The 17,420-nt window shown below is 40.0% G+C and overlaps 1 protein-coding gene across 4 annotated transcripts in view; it reads left to right on the top strand.

Moving 5' to 3' along the window:
• asap2a (ArfGAP with SH3 domain, ankyrin repeat and PH domain 2a) overlaps positions 1-17,420 on the top strand; it is a 164,836-nt gene that overhangs the window by 143,234 nt on the left and 4,182 nt on the right. For 2 of the 4 annotated variants that reach the window (XM_078213169.1, XM_078213167.1), the window contains exons 20-27: positions 563-627; positions 734-841; positions 2,924-3,167; positions 6,609-6,767; positions 11,147-11,339; positions 12,219-12,286; positions 13,392-13,498; positions 14,460-14,582. In XM_078213169.1, coding sequence (XP_078069295.1) covers positions 563-627; positions 734-841; positions 2,924-3,167; positions 6,609-6,767; positions 11,147-11,339; positions 12,219-12,286; positions 13,392-13,498; positions 14,460-14,582 — 1,067 coding nt within the window. Of the gene's footprint in view, positions 1-562; positions 631-733; positions 842-2,923; positions 3,168-6,608; positions 6,768-11,146; positions 11,340-12,218; positions 12,287-13,391; positions 13,499-14,459; positions 14,583-17,420 lie in introns of all 4 variants that reach the window. The other 2 variants (XM_078213168.1, XM_078213166.1) reach the window with 1 other exon arrangement.

Below are 17,420 nucleotides of genomic sequence, written 5' to 3'. Positions count from 1 at the left end.
AGTGGGGGTGGGGGGGGGTCTCGCTGCCACTTGGGCTGAGTGACGGGGGGGGGGGGGGGGAAGGGAAGGCCAGTGTGCTGGGCTGACCATCAGTATGTGAGGGGGTCAGGACTGCCGGTGGGAGGGGGTGACGGGGGCATCAGGGCTGGGCCTGGGCACATCCAGGGGGCCAGCAATCAGGACACTGGTGGGGGGGGTTGCGCAGCGAACGATGCGGAGTTAGGTGGCTGTCCAGTGATCGAGCTGATCAGCAATGGAGAGGTCAGCGGACAAGGGCCATTCCGCGTGCACCAATCACGACTCTGACAGATTGCCACATGCGCAGTGGCCCTACTCCGCTATGCTGTTGGCCTCTCCAGCAGGAATAGGCCTCACCCACTGATTTTTGGAATGATTCACGCTAATGCACTCTGCAGTGCACAGAGTGTGGGAGATTTATTTTGAAACACCTGCTGCAAAAAAAAAGCAGGATTTACTCTTCTTTTTACACGAATTTGACACTTAGAATTTTTTGGGGAGAATCGCTCCCATGAATTTTAAGAAATTATGATTTTATTTTCAGCCAATGAAGGAGGGGAAACTCCACTTGACATTGCAAAACGCTTAAAGCACACACAGTGTGAGGAGGTGGTATGTCCGATATTTATATATTCTTAAACATTCTAAAATTATTATAATATCTCCACTTACATTTATGTTTTGTTTTAAAATAAATGGTAATTCTCTTTTGTAGCTTATACAGTCATTATCAGGCAAGTTTAATGCTCATGTCCATGTGGAATACGAATGGAGATTGCATCATGAAGATCTGGATGAAAGTGATGATGATATTGAAGACAAGGTAGGAATTTAGTGTTCAGTCAAAAATTCTGTTACTATAATTTCTTTGCTATGTTGGCATTTTTTCAACACAGTCTCATAATTGGAAATGGCAATTAATCAGATTATCTCCATGTTTCGATGTTGAATCCTAATTATCATGTTCAATTCGGTTTACGGATCGGTCCATTATATTTCACTCTGGTGTTGACTAGCAGTGAGCTGCTACTTGTCAATGTTTGGAGCTTGAATGTAGTGATCCAGGTTTCCTGTAATCAGATTGTGATACAACCTGAGATTTTGAGACACGTGCTCTGAATTTACTTCCAGCTGCCTTTAATTTTATTCTCATTAATCTTTCATGCTTGGGAATGAGTTCCAAGTCTAACCGCTAGAGTCGTTCCTCTTTCATTTTTGCATCACCTAAGTTATGTAAGTTGCTATTCATTTACAAAATATTCAGTTTGTGCCAAAACATGATGACCAGTATGATTTCTGCATAGCTGGTTTTGTAAGCTGTTCACAAATTTCTAGAATTCTACCTTGTGATACTTCAATGAATCATTTGTCATATATTCTGTCCGTGACAAAATATTTGTGCTCTCTTTCTGCTTGTGATCTGTGTGTTTTATATGGAAAGAGATGTGTCTTACTTATTCTTGGAGTATGTATTCTAATTAAATAATTCAGCAGAAAGCTTTCATGAGTTTAAAGTAAATAATTATTTATTCTCACAAACTTAACTGAATTGATGCAATATCGCACATTCAGTCTCTATCTCCCATACGTGGGTACATACACAAGCCCACAAAGATGAGATACAGATAAAGATAATATAATTTTACAGACGACAACTAATTCAGTCTCTCAATTACGTTTACATTTCCAGTCTCCTACGAGCCTGTAATTTAAAAAGATTAATGATTTAAGATTGAAGTGAGGGTCTTGCAGGTTGCAAGGTTTCTTGTCGTCAAATATCTTAAGGGTGGTTCTCGGGTCCAACCAGTCGAGTTTGAATGAAAGGGTGGGGGGTGGGAACCATCATGGTACAATGAGAAGTTGATATGGCCATTGAGTTTCGATTTCCCTTTTGTCTAGTATGAAACATGGAGACAGGCAGTCTGCAAATTTCATAGTCTTTAGGCATTTGGTCATTTTTAAAAATTGAGATCTGTGGATTCCACAAATGGCTGTAAGATTGCAGTTTTATTCCCATCCCTAATTGCCCTTGAGAAGGTGGTGGTGGGCCATCATCTTGAACTGCTGCAGTCCATGTCCAATGTTTTAAAAATATTGACTGAAAGTTCATAATATGACATGCCTGCACTGACAATTTACTTGCATCTATTTTTGATGAAATTGCTTGCTCTGCAGTAGTTGATAACTTGCCCACTGAGGTGTTTAATTTCTGAGCTCTGATCCTCTGTCTGACTATTCTTTGACTACTTCCAGTTTAACCCAAACTCATCAAATCACTCAGCAAATCTAATCAACAGTTACTAGCTCTTACTGCTAATTATATCTTTAATACCTAAGGTGCCATATAAATGCTAGATTTTCTGTCTCTCTAACCCTTTCTGTCGCTGTTTTCTCTTTCTTTCCTCGTTCTTTTTTTCTATATCCTTTTTTCTCTGTATCCTCCTTTTCCCAATACAATGTTTCTTGTATTTCTGTTACTTGTATTTCTCTATTTTATCCACCACTGTTGAAGGAAACCAATGATTATGTAACATGGTACCTTCTCCAGTCAAGGACACCTTTATTTTAGATGCCTTGACAACATCTAGGATTATACTGCTGAAGCAATTTCTTTGCTGGTCTGCTGAGTACTTTTCCAACTATGATTCCTCAGGAGTAACTATATTAATGTTATTATAAATTAAACCGTACCAAATCATAACACAGGCAAACATTTTAAGAGCCCAGCTTTACATTACCATCTCCCTACTGTGGAAGATTAAAATTAATGTCTTGTCCATTATGATTTGTCTTACTGAAAATGTCAAATATTATAATGCATCATTTTTTTTTAATGACAATGATACCATGTGAATTAATGTGTCCAATTAAACTTAACAAATTTTAACAAATCAATCCTTTTCAGCAATCCAGCCCCAATAGACCTATCAGTTTCTATCAATTATCATATCTATCAGGAGCAAACCAGCTTCAACCTCCAGTTCCTCTTACAATCCTGCCAAGAGATTCAACCAACTCTATGAAAGATAAACAGCGACCATTCATTCCAAGTATGCTGCACAACGAAACATATGGAGCTGTACTGAGCTCCAGCCCCCCTCCTTCTGTAACTGATGCTCCTCCACTTCCACCTCGGAATACAAGTAAAGGTGAGCCATAAAAATTGATTATTGATTACTTAAGGTTAAGCTGTATTGTAAGAGTTCCACTTTATATGGTCCACTTTCTGATGCTGTGAAATATTTTTTCTCTATTTATAAAGAGCTCAGGAAACTTGTTGGACTGGACTTCCATGTGAAGGAGCAGGGTGGGATGAAGCTGGTGAAATTTACACCACTTTGCGAAGCCAGTTCCAACCAGTTGATTTCCAAGTTTCATTCCCAAAACATGTATGCAAACCCTCAGGAGATGATGATTGCTGATTGTAAATGTATTCATCGCTCAATTAGGGCAGTGTTGACATTTTTTTGGTTTAAAGCCAGGTCCATGGGTTTCCCGGACTTCCTGAACCCCTCCATTGAGAGCAAAGCCAGAATAGAATACGTCAAGGGTGTGATCAGTTGAGGGAGAAAATGGCAGTGCGTACTCATTATTCACAACTGTTTACCTGGTAATAGGAAAGTGTGTTCACAGTACATTTGCTGAGAAGTGACTTTGTACAAATGGAGGTTTCTTCTACACTTCTGAGGTTTGATCTATTGCATCAGGATGCGTGCTGCTTTGCTGCCATAGATTGGGACCTCAGAGGAGAACCAAAACAACAGCAATCTGCTGGCCGCAGACTTCTAGATTATAGATGCACAAGAGAGAAGAGCAGTAGAGATCTGCAACATCCAGGAGGCCATATCCACCATACAAGTTCTACAGGCAGAAGCATTAGCTTCCTCAGCATGTTGGCACAGGAGGCTCATAACCTTGTGTTGGGTGGTGCGAGACATCTGTAACCAGCTGGAAGACGATCTGCTGACCTGGCCATCATGCTGTACTAGTGACTGTGAAAGTCACCACTGTCAACTATTTTATCTCTTTTGTCTCCCACTCTCAAGGTATTACTTTGGCTGCTTAAGTTGCCTGCAGCTAATTTGATAGTTACCGCTGATTTTTGTCTCTGCAGAGCTAGACCTTGCTGTTTTAAAAGCAGACAACAAACATGGCTGCCTGGCTTGCCATTGTGACTTGTCACAAGTCCAGAGTCATTTTCCAAATAAGATGGTGTGTTATTTGGATAAACATCCTGGTTGTGGCCTTTGACATCCTGAGTTTGATTCACTAGCACCACTACACACCTAGCGGGTTGTTGCGTTTGGATATAATGAAAGGTCGATATGGTTCATTTCACATTCATCTTGCTCCCATTGAGTATCATCGTCTTTCTTTTGCCCCGGTGAAACATGGAACTGAGTTGTTTGCAGATCCGACTGTCTTAAATCCTTAAAAAATGAGATCTGTGAATTTCACAGGTGGCTGAGGTTCCTTCACTCAGGTCCATATTTAAAAACGTATTAGCTGCATGCTGTATGGTTTATGCAGTTGAAATTCAAAAGTTTCATTGTATGCTACAACCATCTTAACTTTTGTTCACTTTTTTAAAAAGATAACTTAAAATTTCATAATATCTTCATGAATGTACTGAGTGTGACACTACCTATTATAGAGGCCTCAGTCAATGACCATATTGTTAGAAGTGACCACCTCACTATTCTTGTAGAGACTAACGGCCCTATTTTACCGTTTTGATTCTAAGTGCTGGGCAGACTTGAAACTCTGATCCGAAACAATCCCAGTTTCGACTTTTAGACCCGTTCTCAGGCGCCCCCATATGCACTCTGTCTGAAAAAAATCAGCAATTCCGAATTGCGCCGCACAAGCCAATGGGCGGGGCTTAACATGTCTGAAATCCTGCAGCTCCGATCGGCACCTCCAGCTGCGCATGCGCAGAAAAAACAATGATAGAATGTGGCTCTCCTGCCACATCCCTCCTGGGCTGACTAATGCCTTCCCCTGGCCCCCACAGACATGCCCCCCCCCCCCAAGCATTACTGACCCCCTTATCCACCCCTGTCACCCAGACAGTTCACGCCCCCCCCCCCCCCCCCCCTATCTCAAGCAGAGAGCCGTCGGACGCTGGGCACCTACCTCATTAACTGGAGTGCTCGAATCAGACTTTTGTGGAGCATGCTTGTTTCGCGCTGATTTTGGATGAGCCAACACTGTGGTAAAGGGGGAAGTGCCGGTAAAGTTGAGTGTGTAGCCCATTAAGTTAATTTAAATGCCTGCATTGGGCGTGGTCCCGATCATGGCCATTTTCAGGCCTTGGTAAAAGGGGAACCAGCGTGGAGGCAGGCGCGGATCGCACTACTCGCCTCACACTTGACTTTGCCAAGATTTCCTGCCCACAAATGGGCGCAACGCGATGGTAAAATCGGACCCTAAGTCTGGCTATTAACTGAGGACACCCTTCATTTTGTGATTTTGCACTACTGCTTGCTAAATCTGCACAATTCAGAACAGATCTAGCAGTGAAAAACTGACAAACCATGAGGTGCTGTGTGCTATCAACAACAGAAGGATTGTATTCAACCACTATCTGTAACTTATGGCCTGGTGTAGAATTCAGTCTTCTGTTACTGCCAAGCCAGGGTCCAACCCTAGTTGAATGAAGAATTCAGGAGAATATGCCAGGCACTGCACAAGACATCCCTGAAAATGAAGTTCCAACCTGATGAACCTATAGCACAGGACTGCATGGATGCTAAAAGCAGAAATAGCATGCTATAGTCAAGTGATCCCATAACCAACAACCATGCAAAAGACAAGGCTAAAGCACTTGCAATCATCTTCAAACGGAAGTGCCAAGTGGATGATCCACCTCCTCCTGAGGTCCTCATTATTGATGCCAATCTGTAGACAATTTGATTCACTCCACAAGAAATGGCTGAAGGCACTGAATATAGCAGATACCCTAATAACAGCCTGGCTGTAGTACTGAAGACTTAAGATTCAAAACCAGCTATGCCTTAGTCTCTAAATTGAGGTCACAAGATTTGCACTGAACGTGAAGTGAACTAGGACCAATTTACTTGAGCACAACAATAACTTGTATTCGTTTTGTGCCATAAATGTAATTAAGAATCTCAAGGTTCTTCAGAGGACAGTTATCCAATATAATTTGACACTGAGTCGCATAAGGAGATATTAGGACAAGTGACCAAAAGCTTGGTCAAGAAGGTAGGTTTTAAGAGAAGTCTTAAAGGACGAAGGACAGATAGAGGTGGAGAGGTTTAGGGAGGGAATTCCAGGCCTTAGCGTCTCAGCAGATGAAGATATGACTGCCAAGGTTGGAGCAGTTAAAATCAAGAATACTCATGGAGCCAGAGTTGGATGAATGTAGGTATCTCTGAGTTGTAGATCTGGAATTTAGATGCCTAACAATACACATTTTGTAAATTGTGGTCAGTTAAATTTACTATGTTGGCACAGAAATTTATTTTATTTGTAAAAAGTGTTGATGAAAAAGGTTCATAACATTTTACGGCAAAGGATGCTATGTTATGCAATCTAAGTCTAACTTGTCTGCATTTTGACTTTAGTCCAAGGTTCAGTTCCTGGTGTTCAAATGATCACATCAACTGGTGTTTGGAAGCCTGCATCACTTGGAATGGAAACAGCAAGCAGGCAACGGTCTGCTTCAGACCCACCAAACCTTCATCCACCTATACCCCCAGTCCGAGTAACATCAGCAACAGCAAGTATGTGTCTGGTTATTCATCTCTAATATATTGGTTAATCATGTCTTTATATTTCGGTTCATATGCAGACACTCACATTGTAGTTGATTAAAATGAATTTTTGTTTCCCTTTTTCTTAATTACACTGTTTCTACTGACAATGTGATCAAACATTGTAGGAGACACGTTTTATTAAGTCTTGAATTTGACAGTGTGGTTCCTGGGAAGATAGTATGAAAAGAAATGAAAACTGAATAGAAGGGAGTTTATCTTGCTACTGGATTTTTTTTTTAGCAGTGCCGCAGACGGAATGCATTTGCTTTCTTGCTTCCCATAATTGTATGTTTTGTATGGAAAAGAGTGTATTTTTCTTACCCTTGGAATGTACATTGCAATTAAGTAATTCAGCAGCCAGCTTTGGTGTGTTTAAAATAAAGGTTATTTATTCTCACATGCTTACCCCGAATCAAACGCAATGTCTCAGGCACACTTGGTCTCAGTAGCACCCCCACACACTGAGATTGGACACAGATGAAGGTCATGCATGTTTACAGATGACAGTTTTCTCCATCTCTGATTCATGACTTTGCTGTTCCAAATGACAGATCTGTGGTCTTTTGAATGCATTTGATCATTTAAAGTTGAAGTGAGGGCCTTGCAAAGCAAAGGGTTCACAGCAGGTTGTGAGGTTTCTTGTAGTCAATTAGCTAGAAGGTTGGTTCTTAGGCAAACTTTAAACTGGAACAGGCAATGTATTCTGGGTGCCTAGTGCCTCAGTTTGTTCCTGAGTTTGGTTCATGCCATGGCTATACTGATGCTTCTGGTTAATTTGATGGAACTTCCATCAGAACTCCTAGCTAATTTTAAACAGACAAAAAATGGCAGTCTCCATGTAGTTTTTCATAAGTTCAATGTGTTTTCCAAGTAAGCGTGCTGTTCATGATTCCACATACTGTGTTGTGGGTTGTAATCTCCGAGGGTTTGAGACACTCGGACAATACCCATTTGATTAGTTTCAAGGAAGGATATTGACTTACGTCAGACTAGAATGTTCTTTGATTTCTTTCCTCTTGAGATGGGGGAGTGATTCTAATACGTCAAAGAAGATGGGTAACTTTGGGTGGCCATTTTTTCCAGCCTTTTTTCCAGCTTTTAGAAATGTAAAATTAGTTTGAAATTTAGAATAATCGTGCTGGTGCTGGGCATGGCATGCCTCTGCTGCACAAGAAAAGAAATTGAATTTTGATGCTTTATACATGGTTTCTCTGAAGCAGGAGATAATATACATACATTTTATAGTCCACTCCTGTTGTAGTTGTAATGGTCATATCTTTTTTTGTAAAATCCATGATTGTTACCTGGTGGGGTTCCTTAATATACCATGTTTCATTCTTCATGCGTTTTACAGTTAGAGTTCATGTTGCCTGTCGGTTCCTGGGGAGAGGTCAGCTTTCATCAGCCTAGGTTCTGCCTCAAAGCATGCCATTTGTAAATTGTTTTGTTACTTAGTTGCCTTGCCTGTAGAGTTCTTAACTCTTTAATGGTTATTTCCACAAACCATAGGTCTGGTAATTTAGGTTCTGGCCCATTGATGATTTTTGCTTCTAGGATGATGTGTGGTATATTGCTTTTTTAAAATTCCTTCGAGGTGTGTGGGTTTTCCCACTGCACCATTTCATCATGAGCACTTGGGGTGAATGGGATCATAGGTTATGGGGAGAAAGCAGGATTGGGCTATTGAGTTGGATGATCAGCCATGATCATAATGAATGGCGGAGCAGGCTCGAAGGGCCAAATGGCTTCCTGCTCCTATCTTCTATGTTTCTATCAGTGGACTTGGAGCTGAACTGTTAGGTTTAGGTGGGTTTAGGTATTGAACCTGATCCTGTGGTTGTTTAGTGGACCTTGCATTGTTAACTGCACTTGTACTTTACTTGTGGCTTTCACAAATGTTGCTCATCCTAGAGTGTATTGACTTCCCTTTTACTTTGACCTCGGAGATGGATTTGTCCCCAGTCTGCCCCCTTATCCTTTGGAACCCTACTTTGGCCAGTTTCCATTGCACTCCTCTGTGGCACTTCAACTTGATGAGACATCTTGCTGTCTGTGGGCTTTCTCTGTCCGTATTTAAATCCTTCAATTAGTTATCTACTAAGCAGACCATGGGTTTAGCCACTTCATTTTTCACAGACCTTCCCTTAGCCTGGCTTTGTCCTCTTCAGCTTCTACTGGTTTCATTCTGACCCCCTTTACCTTTAATAGCCTCTAAAGTCCTCTGGCTTTCCCGTTGTTTCCCTAGTCCTTATTTACCCTATTGCCCCCTGTACAATTTTAGGGACTTCCTCAGTTCTCTGCAGCTGAGCAGAATTCTGTTGTTTCTCTTCTTTTACCTTGGTCTCGTATTTTGGACTCTCTGAGCCAGTTCCCATCATCTCTCCAAATCATTTCCCAGCAATCGATCTGTCCCCTCTATGGGTATGCTTAGAACAACCCTGACCGTCACTGCATTGGAGACTAATTTACTCTGTAGGTCAATTTTTACTAGTGGAACCTTCAAATGTCGGTCAGCCCTTTTACCAACACTATGGTGTGTTCTGCTTTTGGATGGCATCTCAGCAACCTTCATCATATCAGTGTTTGAAGACACTCTGTGGGGGCGATTTTACCATCGCATTGCGCCCATTTTCGGGCGCAGAAACTTGGTAAAGTCGGGCGTGAGGCGAATAGTGCGATCCGCGACTGTCTCCGCACAGATTCCCACTTTACCAAGGCCCGAAAATGGCCGTGATCGGCACCACACCCGAAATGCATTTGCATGCATTTAAATTGACTTAGAGCTGGATGCCCAAACTTACCTGCATTTCCCCCTTTATCATCGTGTTCGCCCGTCTAGATTCGGCGTGGAACAGACATGCTCGGCAAAGATCATTCTTTGGGGGGGGATGGAGGAGGGAGGCCCAGATCATTCTTTGGTGGGGGGGGGGGTCGGCTGCCACTCAGTGGGTGATCGGTGGGGGGGGGGGGGGGGGGGGGGGAGAGAATGGGGTAGGGGGGTCGCAATCAGTCTGGGTAACGGATGGGTGGATAATGGGGACAGTTATGTTGTGGGGGTGGGGTGATGTCTGTGGGGACCATCACTCCCAGACCGCTTTTTGTGGCCCGGGAGCGATGTGGCAGGGGAGCATTTTTCAAATTGTTTTTTTTACTGTGCACACGCAGTTGAAGACTCCGATCAGAGCAGTGTTTGGGCACGATAAGCCCCACCCACAGCGCGATTCAGACTCGTGACTTTTTTTAGGCTGAGTCCGTATGGGGGCGCTTGAGAACAGGTTTACAAGTTAGATCTGAATTACACCTAGATTCAGCATTTAGAATCAAAATGGTAAAATCGCCCCCAGTGTCTCTAAAAATGGTTATTTCTCTTCCCTGAGCTTGTGATACCAAAAGAGTCATTTTCCCTTTGTGCCAGAAATCTTGGCACGTATTCTTTCCTAACCCCTGCATATTTGAGTCTGGGCTCAGTACCTTCAAGGCACATTTTAAATGTGTCTGTCTTTCAGCTTTGGAAACATGCAGATAGGGTTCCGGCTGGTCTACTTGCCATGCAACTCCATTTAAAAGTTGAGGATTGCTCCCTACCCTATCTTCTCTACTCTCCTTTCCTCTTGAGTCTATCTCTGTTCCATCCACCCTCATCTTATCTCTCCCTAGCTGTTAGGAGTTACAGATGCAAATTTGTTTCGGGTTAGAGGTTTGTGAGTTAGTTTGTAGTCATCAGCCATTATAGCTGCATTTCTGACTTTTGAAACACTTCGTTCCTGAGTTTTAAAGCTGTATGAAAGGCAATTTTTGAACAATATTGGCTATGTAACCTTTCCTTTTTCCTTCCAATTTTTAAAAAAGTCAGATTTGGTTCATTTGCTCCAATGGATTTAAATTATGGGTGCAAACCCCAATTCTGTTATGGAAGAATATATTTGCTTATTGTCCATAATCAGTATGTTTTGTATGGAAGGAGGTGTTTTTTTCCAACCATTGGAATGTGCATTCCAATAAAATAATTCTGCAGCAAGCTTTGATGAGCTTAAAATAAAGGTTATTTATGCTCACACATTTACCCCAAATTAAACCCAACGTATCTCTCTTTCTCATTCATCACCCACATGCACAAAGATTGGATACAAGTAAAGGCCGTGTAACTTTACAAATTACTAGTTATCTCAGTCTCTGATCTATGATTCTCAGTCTCTGCTGTGGCAAGTGCCTGGGAGTCTATCTCCAGCCAATGGAAACTAATAGTTGGGAGATGCAAAGTTCATAAGATATAGGAGCAGAATTAGGCCATTCGGCCCACCGAGTATTCCAACAGACTTTATTTTATCTTTTTAAAAATCTTTTAGACCCTTCACCACCAACTCCAGTAGCAAAGACGAGCAGTGTCATTGAAGCAATGAGTCTGCAGGTAAAACAACCACAAGCTCAACCACAACAGCAAGGTTCTCCGCAGCAAACTGCTCAGAATAAAAAACCACTGCCACCACCACTGCCTCCACAGCCACCACTTCGCATTTCACAGCAGAAATCAACGGCAAGGTAATAGATTTTCATTATCTGTAGCTTGTGACTAGAATCTTTCAAGTATACAAACAATCATTTGGTAGTACAGAGCTCGAATATTACTGAAAAGTGAGACATGTTCCCAATACTTTTCATTTTGTACTCATCAAATGTATTTTGCATTTGTCTCTGCTTAGTGCAAGACAAAAACCTTGCATGTCTCTCTTCTCAGTAATATTCAGGTACAGTAATCTTTATTTAGCTTCAATATTAACAGTGTACGTATATAACTAAAATATGGTGAATGGTACTAAATTTGTTTGACATGATAGTTGAATTGTGGTAGCAAAACAGTTGGTAATATTTGAGTTGCATGAAAGGATTGCAGATTTTTCTCGGTGAACCGGCTGAAATAAACAAATAGTTTTCCTCATCTATAATTACCTTGTGACCTCCATGTGAATTTCTTCATTGTTCCATTCTTGATTTGGGCTGGAAATTGCTTAAGCAATATCTCAATTTGTATCCTCTTATTCTGTAGCAGCCATTTTATCCTCCCTTGGATCAAAAACCCATAGTAATTATGGCTGGAAAGTGTATGGAAACTAAAAATGGAAGACTGCAGGGAAAGTTAGAAGAATTTACATTTTAAAGTTCTTAGTTATAGTGAATTTCATTATTCTCAGTCATAGCATATAACCTATAAATAACAAATTATTCCTTTCTGGTTCTAGGAATTTTGAAAAAAAAACTGTTTGGCCATCTTGCTGGTATAAGGTTCTCAATCCTCAGCTTGAACACAATTGTTTGAAGTGAAATGGGTGGCGCAAATTGCCCCTAAAGAATTACAGAAATGTATCATGATGGAATAAGTTTTTATGCTAATTTTAGAACATCTTTGCCATCTGTTCACAGTTCGGATCGAACATCTACAGTTAAAAGAACATCTACAGTACCTGGATCTGTACAATCAATGCAGTCAGGTGAATGAACAGTTTTCTAATCAGAAATTCAACATTGCTGATGGAAGATTCCATAATTGAGATCTAACTAGTGAAAGTAAAATACATGATTAATTTTTTTTCCAGTTATCTAAACTCCCTTTGTTTGGGGTATCTCAATATCTCTGTGCCTCGTTTTTTTTCACTTTTGTGCCTGACTGAATAGTGCATGAAAAAAGAAACTGATTATTCTAGCTCATGAGTGCAAGTATTTCCACATTTTAAAAAATTTATTTGCATTTTTTTCCAAATTGAAAAAATAGCATCACTAATCTGTTATTATATGACTTGGAAACATAGTGAATACCTTTAAGTTGCTTTTCCATATGCTATGACAATATATTTTTTTTAAGTTGAAAGTTCCGAAACCTTCCAATTTTCTCTCCATTTTCCCTAAAGGTAGTGGGTTATGCTTGGTTGGTGATGCAAATGGAACCATGCCAAGTGCATGCACATGTTTTATATATGAGGCACAGTGGTGAATGTTGGCAGGCACTTCAACCATACTTTCAACCTACTTTAATCCAGGCATTTTACCCTAATTTAATCAATGTCCTGCAAATCTTTCTATATATGGCTTAGCTGTGGCACTCACTTCTGAGTTACATCATAGGTTTGAATCCTAAACAGACTTGGAACAAATAACTAGCTTGATATTTCAGTACAGTACTGATGGAGTTCTGCACCTTGAGTAATTGTAATTCAGTTAAGCTGTTAAACCATCCTCTCAGATTGACGTAAAAGATCCTCCATTATTCAGTGAAAACATAGAAGTTCTTCCAGTGTCTTGGTCAACATTTATCTTCAACCAACACCAGCAAAATAGGTTATCTTGTACTGATTACTGTTTGTGGGATCTTCTGTGTGCAGACTGCCACATTGTCGGACATTATGATACTGACTATACTGTAAACATAGCTATGAAACACTTTGGGACCCTGAGATAGTGAAAAGTGTTATATAAATGCAAGTTTGTTATAGAATCTTATCAGAAAGCATGATAGGAAAAAATAAGATTTTTTCAAATTTATTTAAAATTCTTGTTTAACATTTCACTGAAAGTTGGTATTTATTCACAATGCAATAGGAGATGCTTTTCTGGGACCCGATGCTGCGCCAAAAAAACCAGGACATGCACCTAATTCTGCAAATCCCAACAAAGCTCCTGCACCAATGCCACGAAAGTCTCAAATGGTATGGACATAATGAACAACACTAAATAACAAAAATTGCTTGATTCTTTAAAGTTTCAAAAATCACTGGTTTCTTTAGAATCAAACTTGCTGTTTTAAAAAGAAGCATAATTACCTTTTTAACTACAATATCAAAACAATTTTGAATAAGCTACTTTCGTAGCTCAATTTTTAATACTACACATCTGTCAGTGAAAATGGAACGGCTTATAAAACAGTTCTCATTATTTTATTTAAGAAACGTTCTTAAAATTCACACATGCATGTCAATTTTGTCTTCTATCTCATGTTTTTGTTTTACTTGTGTTCCGTCCATAGAGACCATAATCAAGATTTTTAATGCTATGTAAAACATATAACATATGCTACTTGAAATCCTGCTGAAAACCGTCCCTAGACAATTGAAATAATAGATTAGGGTTAGCAAAGGGTGTACTTAATAGGAGAGGAAAACCTCAACTAAGTGTAATTTTTTAAGTGTAGCTTTATAAAAAAGCCATAGAGGTAACCACCTTTTTTTTTGAATGTAAATTAAATTGATACAAATTATACTGCAGGGAAAAATTATACATCTAAGCCATGTTTCCGAGCATGATGCAATTGACTACTAGTCAGGCTAGATCAGAACTGATAACCGTGCAATGAATGACTTCATTCAGCCCGTAATCAATGCAGAGCTGATACGTGGAAATATATTGCTTATTGTATGTGTTGCGTAGCGGTTTGGCAAGCTCCCATAAACATTTGGATTATCCACCATTATTGAAATTGTTTCTTTGTGCATTATTGAGTCATATAACCAGAATTATTCTATATGTGTAGACATATAAATGTCTACTTTAAGAATGTCAGATCTTAAAGATGTATTTTTTTTAGGTAGTCATTCAGTCTGGAGCATTCATAATTGTATTTATGTTTGTGGCCTGCTTTCTTCTGTGATACTTTGTTTTCTACTATTTTAGTTGAAATCAAAACCAAGACGTGTGAAAGCAATTTATAACTGTAGTGCAGATAACCCTGATGAGCTCACTTTTTCAGAGGGTGAGATTATTATTGTTGATGGTGAGGAAGATCCAGAATGGTGGGTAAGTTGGTATGCAAGATTTTTGTAACATTGTCAAGATTATGGTAAAGAATCATAAATTATTTTCTAACTGATACAAACAGTTCAGATCTAACTTTTTTGTCTACCCTTGCATCAAAATACTATAAAGGTGAGATACCAGAGATTGTGGTGTATAAGTCAACCCAGCGTACAAGACAAACCCATTTTTTCTGTGTCAAAAATCGTTGACCCCATCAGCTACGAAATGCTGTACAGGTGCAGTGTCTCAACATTGGAAATCTTGGGGTAGAATTTAGGATCTTACCAGTTTACGGGTTGGGAGATTCTATGCAGATCTGGTAAGCAGGGTTGTGGCAAGGGTTGCTCTGAGCATGGAGAAAGACCAGTGCGTGAAGCTGATAACTTCCCCCTCACCAATGCAGCACCTAGCCGAACAAGCCAGTAAGTTATCTTATCTAAGAATTAAATTTAATGCATGGCAGTTTATAAAAATGTCCAGTTTTGGACATCTCCTGTTTTCGGATAGCTGGATTTGAGACACTGAATCTGTAACGCTTTGCTGTTGGCCCCAGTTTTTCATCCCAGAATGCGTATTTTACTTATACTGAAAGTCAGCACACGGGATCAAACAGGAAATATGTTATAAGAAGATGCACAGCAGCTTAAGAGACATCCACAAAGAGCAAACCACACATGGCATGTCTAGTAATGAACAGGAATGGATCCTCCATTATAACAAATGAAGTACAAAGTTGCTTTCATGCTAATAATCGTAATGTTTACCAACTTGTGAAATAACTGTACTGCAGTGAGGGAATTCAATATTCGTGAAATACTGGCACAAGAATTGGAGGAGGAATCTGCCCTGAAGAAAATTCCAAAGACTAAATGCACCATCAGAACAGCCACTGGCTTGATCGTGAGAAGCATGCATTGGAATAGGTCCTCGCAAGTTCAGAATTGTTTAATGTTTGAAAATTACCTTAAGGTTTAATTTTGTTCCACTGTGAATCATGTCTCCCATTGTCCTGTTGTTTTCATATGGAACTGTTTTGATCCTTTCTATGATGCAGTTTGGCTGCTAGGTGTATCAAAATTCATGGGCGCTTTTATTCACATTGCAGATGTGACTTAATGGGTAGTCTTATTTTTAAGACTATCTGCTATGAATCGTCGGATTGGTTACATCAGCAGAAATGCAGTGTGTATGTACGCACTTTAAGTGGGCCAAATCAAGCCCTGAGTCCGACAAATATTTCAAACCTATAGCTAGTTTGTGTAGCCATGTTATGAAATGGAAGAAGTCTAGTGTTGTGGCAGAAGACCAGGATTGTTCAGTCTACCAAAAGAATCGATGCCAAAATTAAGTTTCGAGGATTCATCATCAGATAGCAGCAAAAGCAAGACTACCCGTTAAGTCAACATCTGCAACATGAATAAAAGCGCCCATGAATTTTGATACACCTAGCAGCCAAACTGTATCATAGAAAGGATCAAAAACAGTTCCACATGAAAACAAGACAATGGGAGACATGATTCACAGTGGAACAAAATTAAAACTTATAGTAATTTTCAAACATTAAACCATTCTGAACATTACGTTTCCTGTATGTCCATGCCAACAGCTTAATAGATGTGGCTGAGTGGACTAACGGATTGATAATGTGTGATCTATGTAAAGAATGCTGCTCATTATTGTGGAACTTGTTCAGATTCCATATAATTGAGATCAAGATATGCCTGTAAAGAAATACCACTTAGATTGTGTTATACTGGGAGTCTAAAGTCCATAGTTCAGCCATTGGATGTATGCTTCAACAAGCTATTCAAGGACCATGCTTGTGCCAAATGGAATAGATGCTATTCGTGCACAAAGTGTCATCAGATTAGTAAAAATTGCAGAATATTCAGTCCAGTGGTTGGAGATGATTTCTTGCAGTGGGATGATTCTGAAAGCAAAAGCACCAAATCTGATCCAGAGTGGGACCCTTACAATGATGCCATAGCCAAATTTACTCGAATGAATTCAATAAACTCTTGTCGGATGCTGAAGGCATTTGACAGTTTTAAAATGCTTTAATGGTTAAAGATAGCTTTGTACAGTTGATTCATTCAACAAACCATGCCACATTAATTTGATATGAATTACCAGTGGTTTTTGTGTCACATTTCAAAATGGTGACTGCCTATTTTATACTTTATGTACAAGTCAACTCCTGTTTTTTTAAGGATTTTTGGAGTTTTCAATGATTGACTTATACACCATGATCCACAGGGTAATCGCATAATAAAATGTCGGTCTCACTTACACTTCAGGAGTCTAATTTTTCATCAAAACCTTACTAGAGGTTTGCTCAGAGAGGACATCAGGTGAGATTTAAAAAAAAACTAGAGATAGAAATGCAAGGCTAGGGAGGTGGTGTGTCCTTGCAGGAAGCTTGGAAGGGAAGCAGCAGAATGAATGGTCTCAATCTTAATGACAAAGAAATCCAGGAACTCCTTGCAGTTGTTAAGAGGTGAAGGTGGAGGAGGCAGGGCAAAGGAGTTAAGATGGTTTGTGCTGCAGAAAAGAAGCCATGTCATTCCAGGATGACCTTGGAATAGTGAGCAATTTTGGCAGAGGACAGCAGGACCCAATAATCAAGTATGCAAGGCACAGAGATGAGTCTCTATTATGTTTAAATTCCATTAAATTGGATGATGTCAGCTAAAATTTCTTAAGGCATGCTTTCTAAAATGGGGGATTTAAAAAATTTATATTTATTTGTAGGACATGAACGTCACTGGCTGGTCAGAGTTTATTGCCCATCCATCCCTAGTTGCCTGAGGGCAGATGAGAGTCAACCACATTGCTGTG

The sequence above is a fragment of the Mustelus asterias genome, chromosome 5 (genome assembly GCF_964213995.1).
Source record: "Mustelus asterias chromosome 5, sMusAst1.hap1.1, whole genome shotgun sequence".
In the NCBI taxonomy this organism is placed as follows: domain Eukaryota; kingdom Metazoa; phylum Chordata; class Chondrichthyes; order Carcharhiniformes; family Triakidae; genus Mustelus; species Mustelus asterias.
This window is presented reverse-complemented; position numbering and strand designations above follow the sequence as displayed.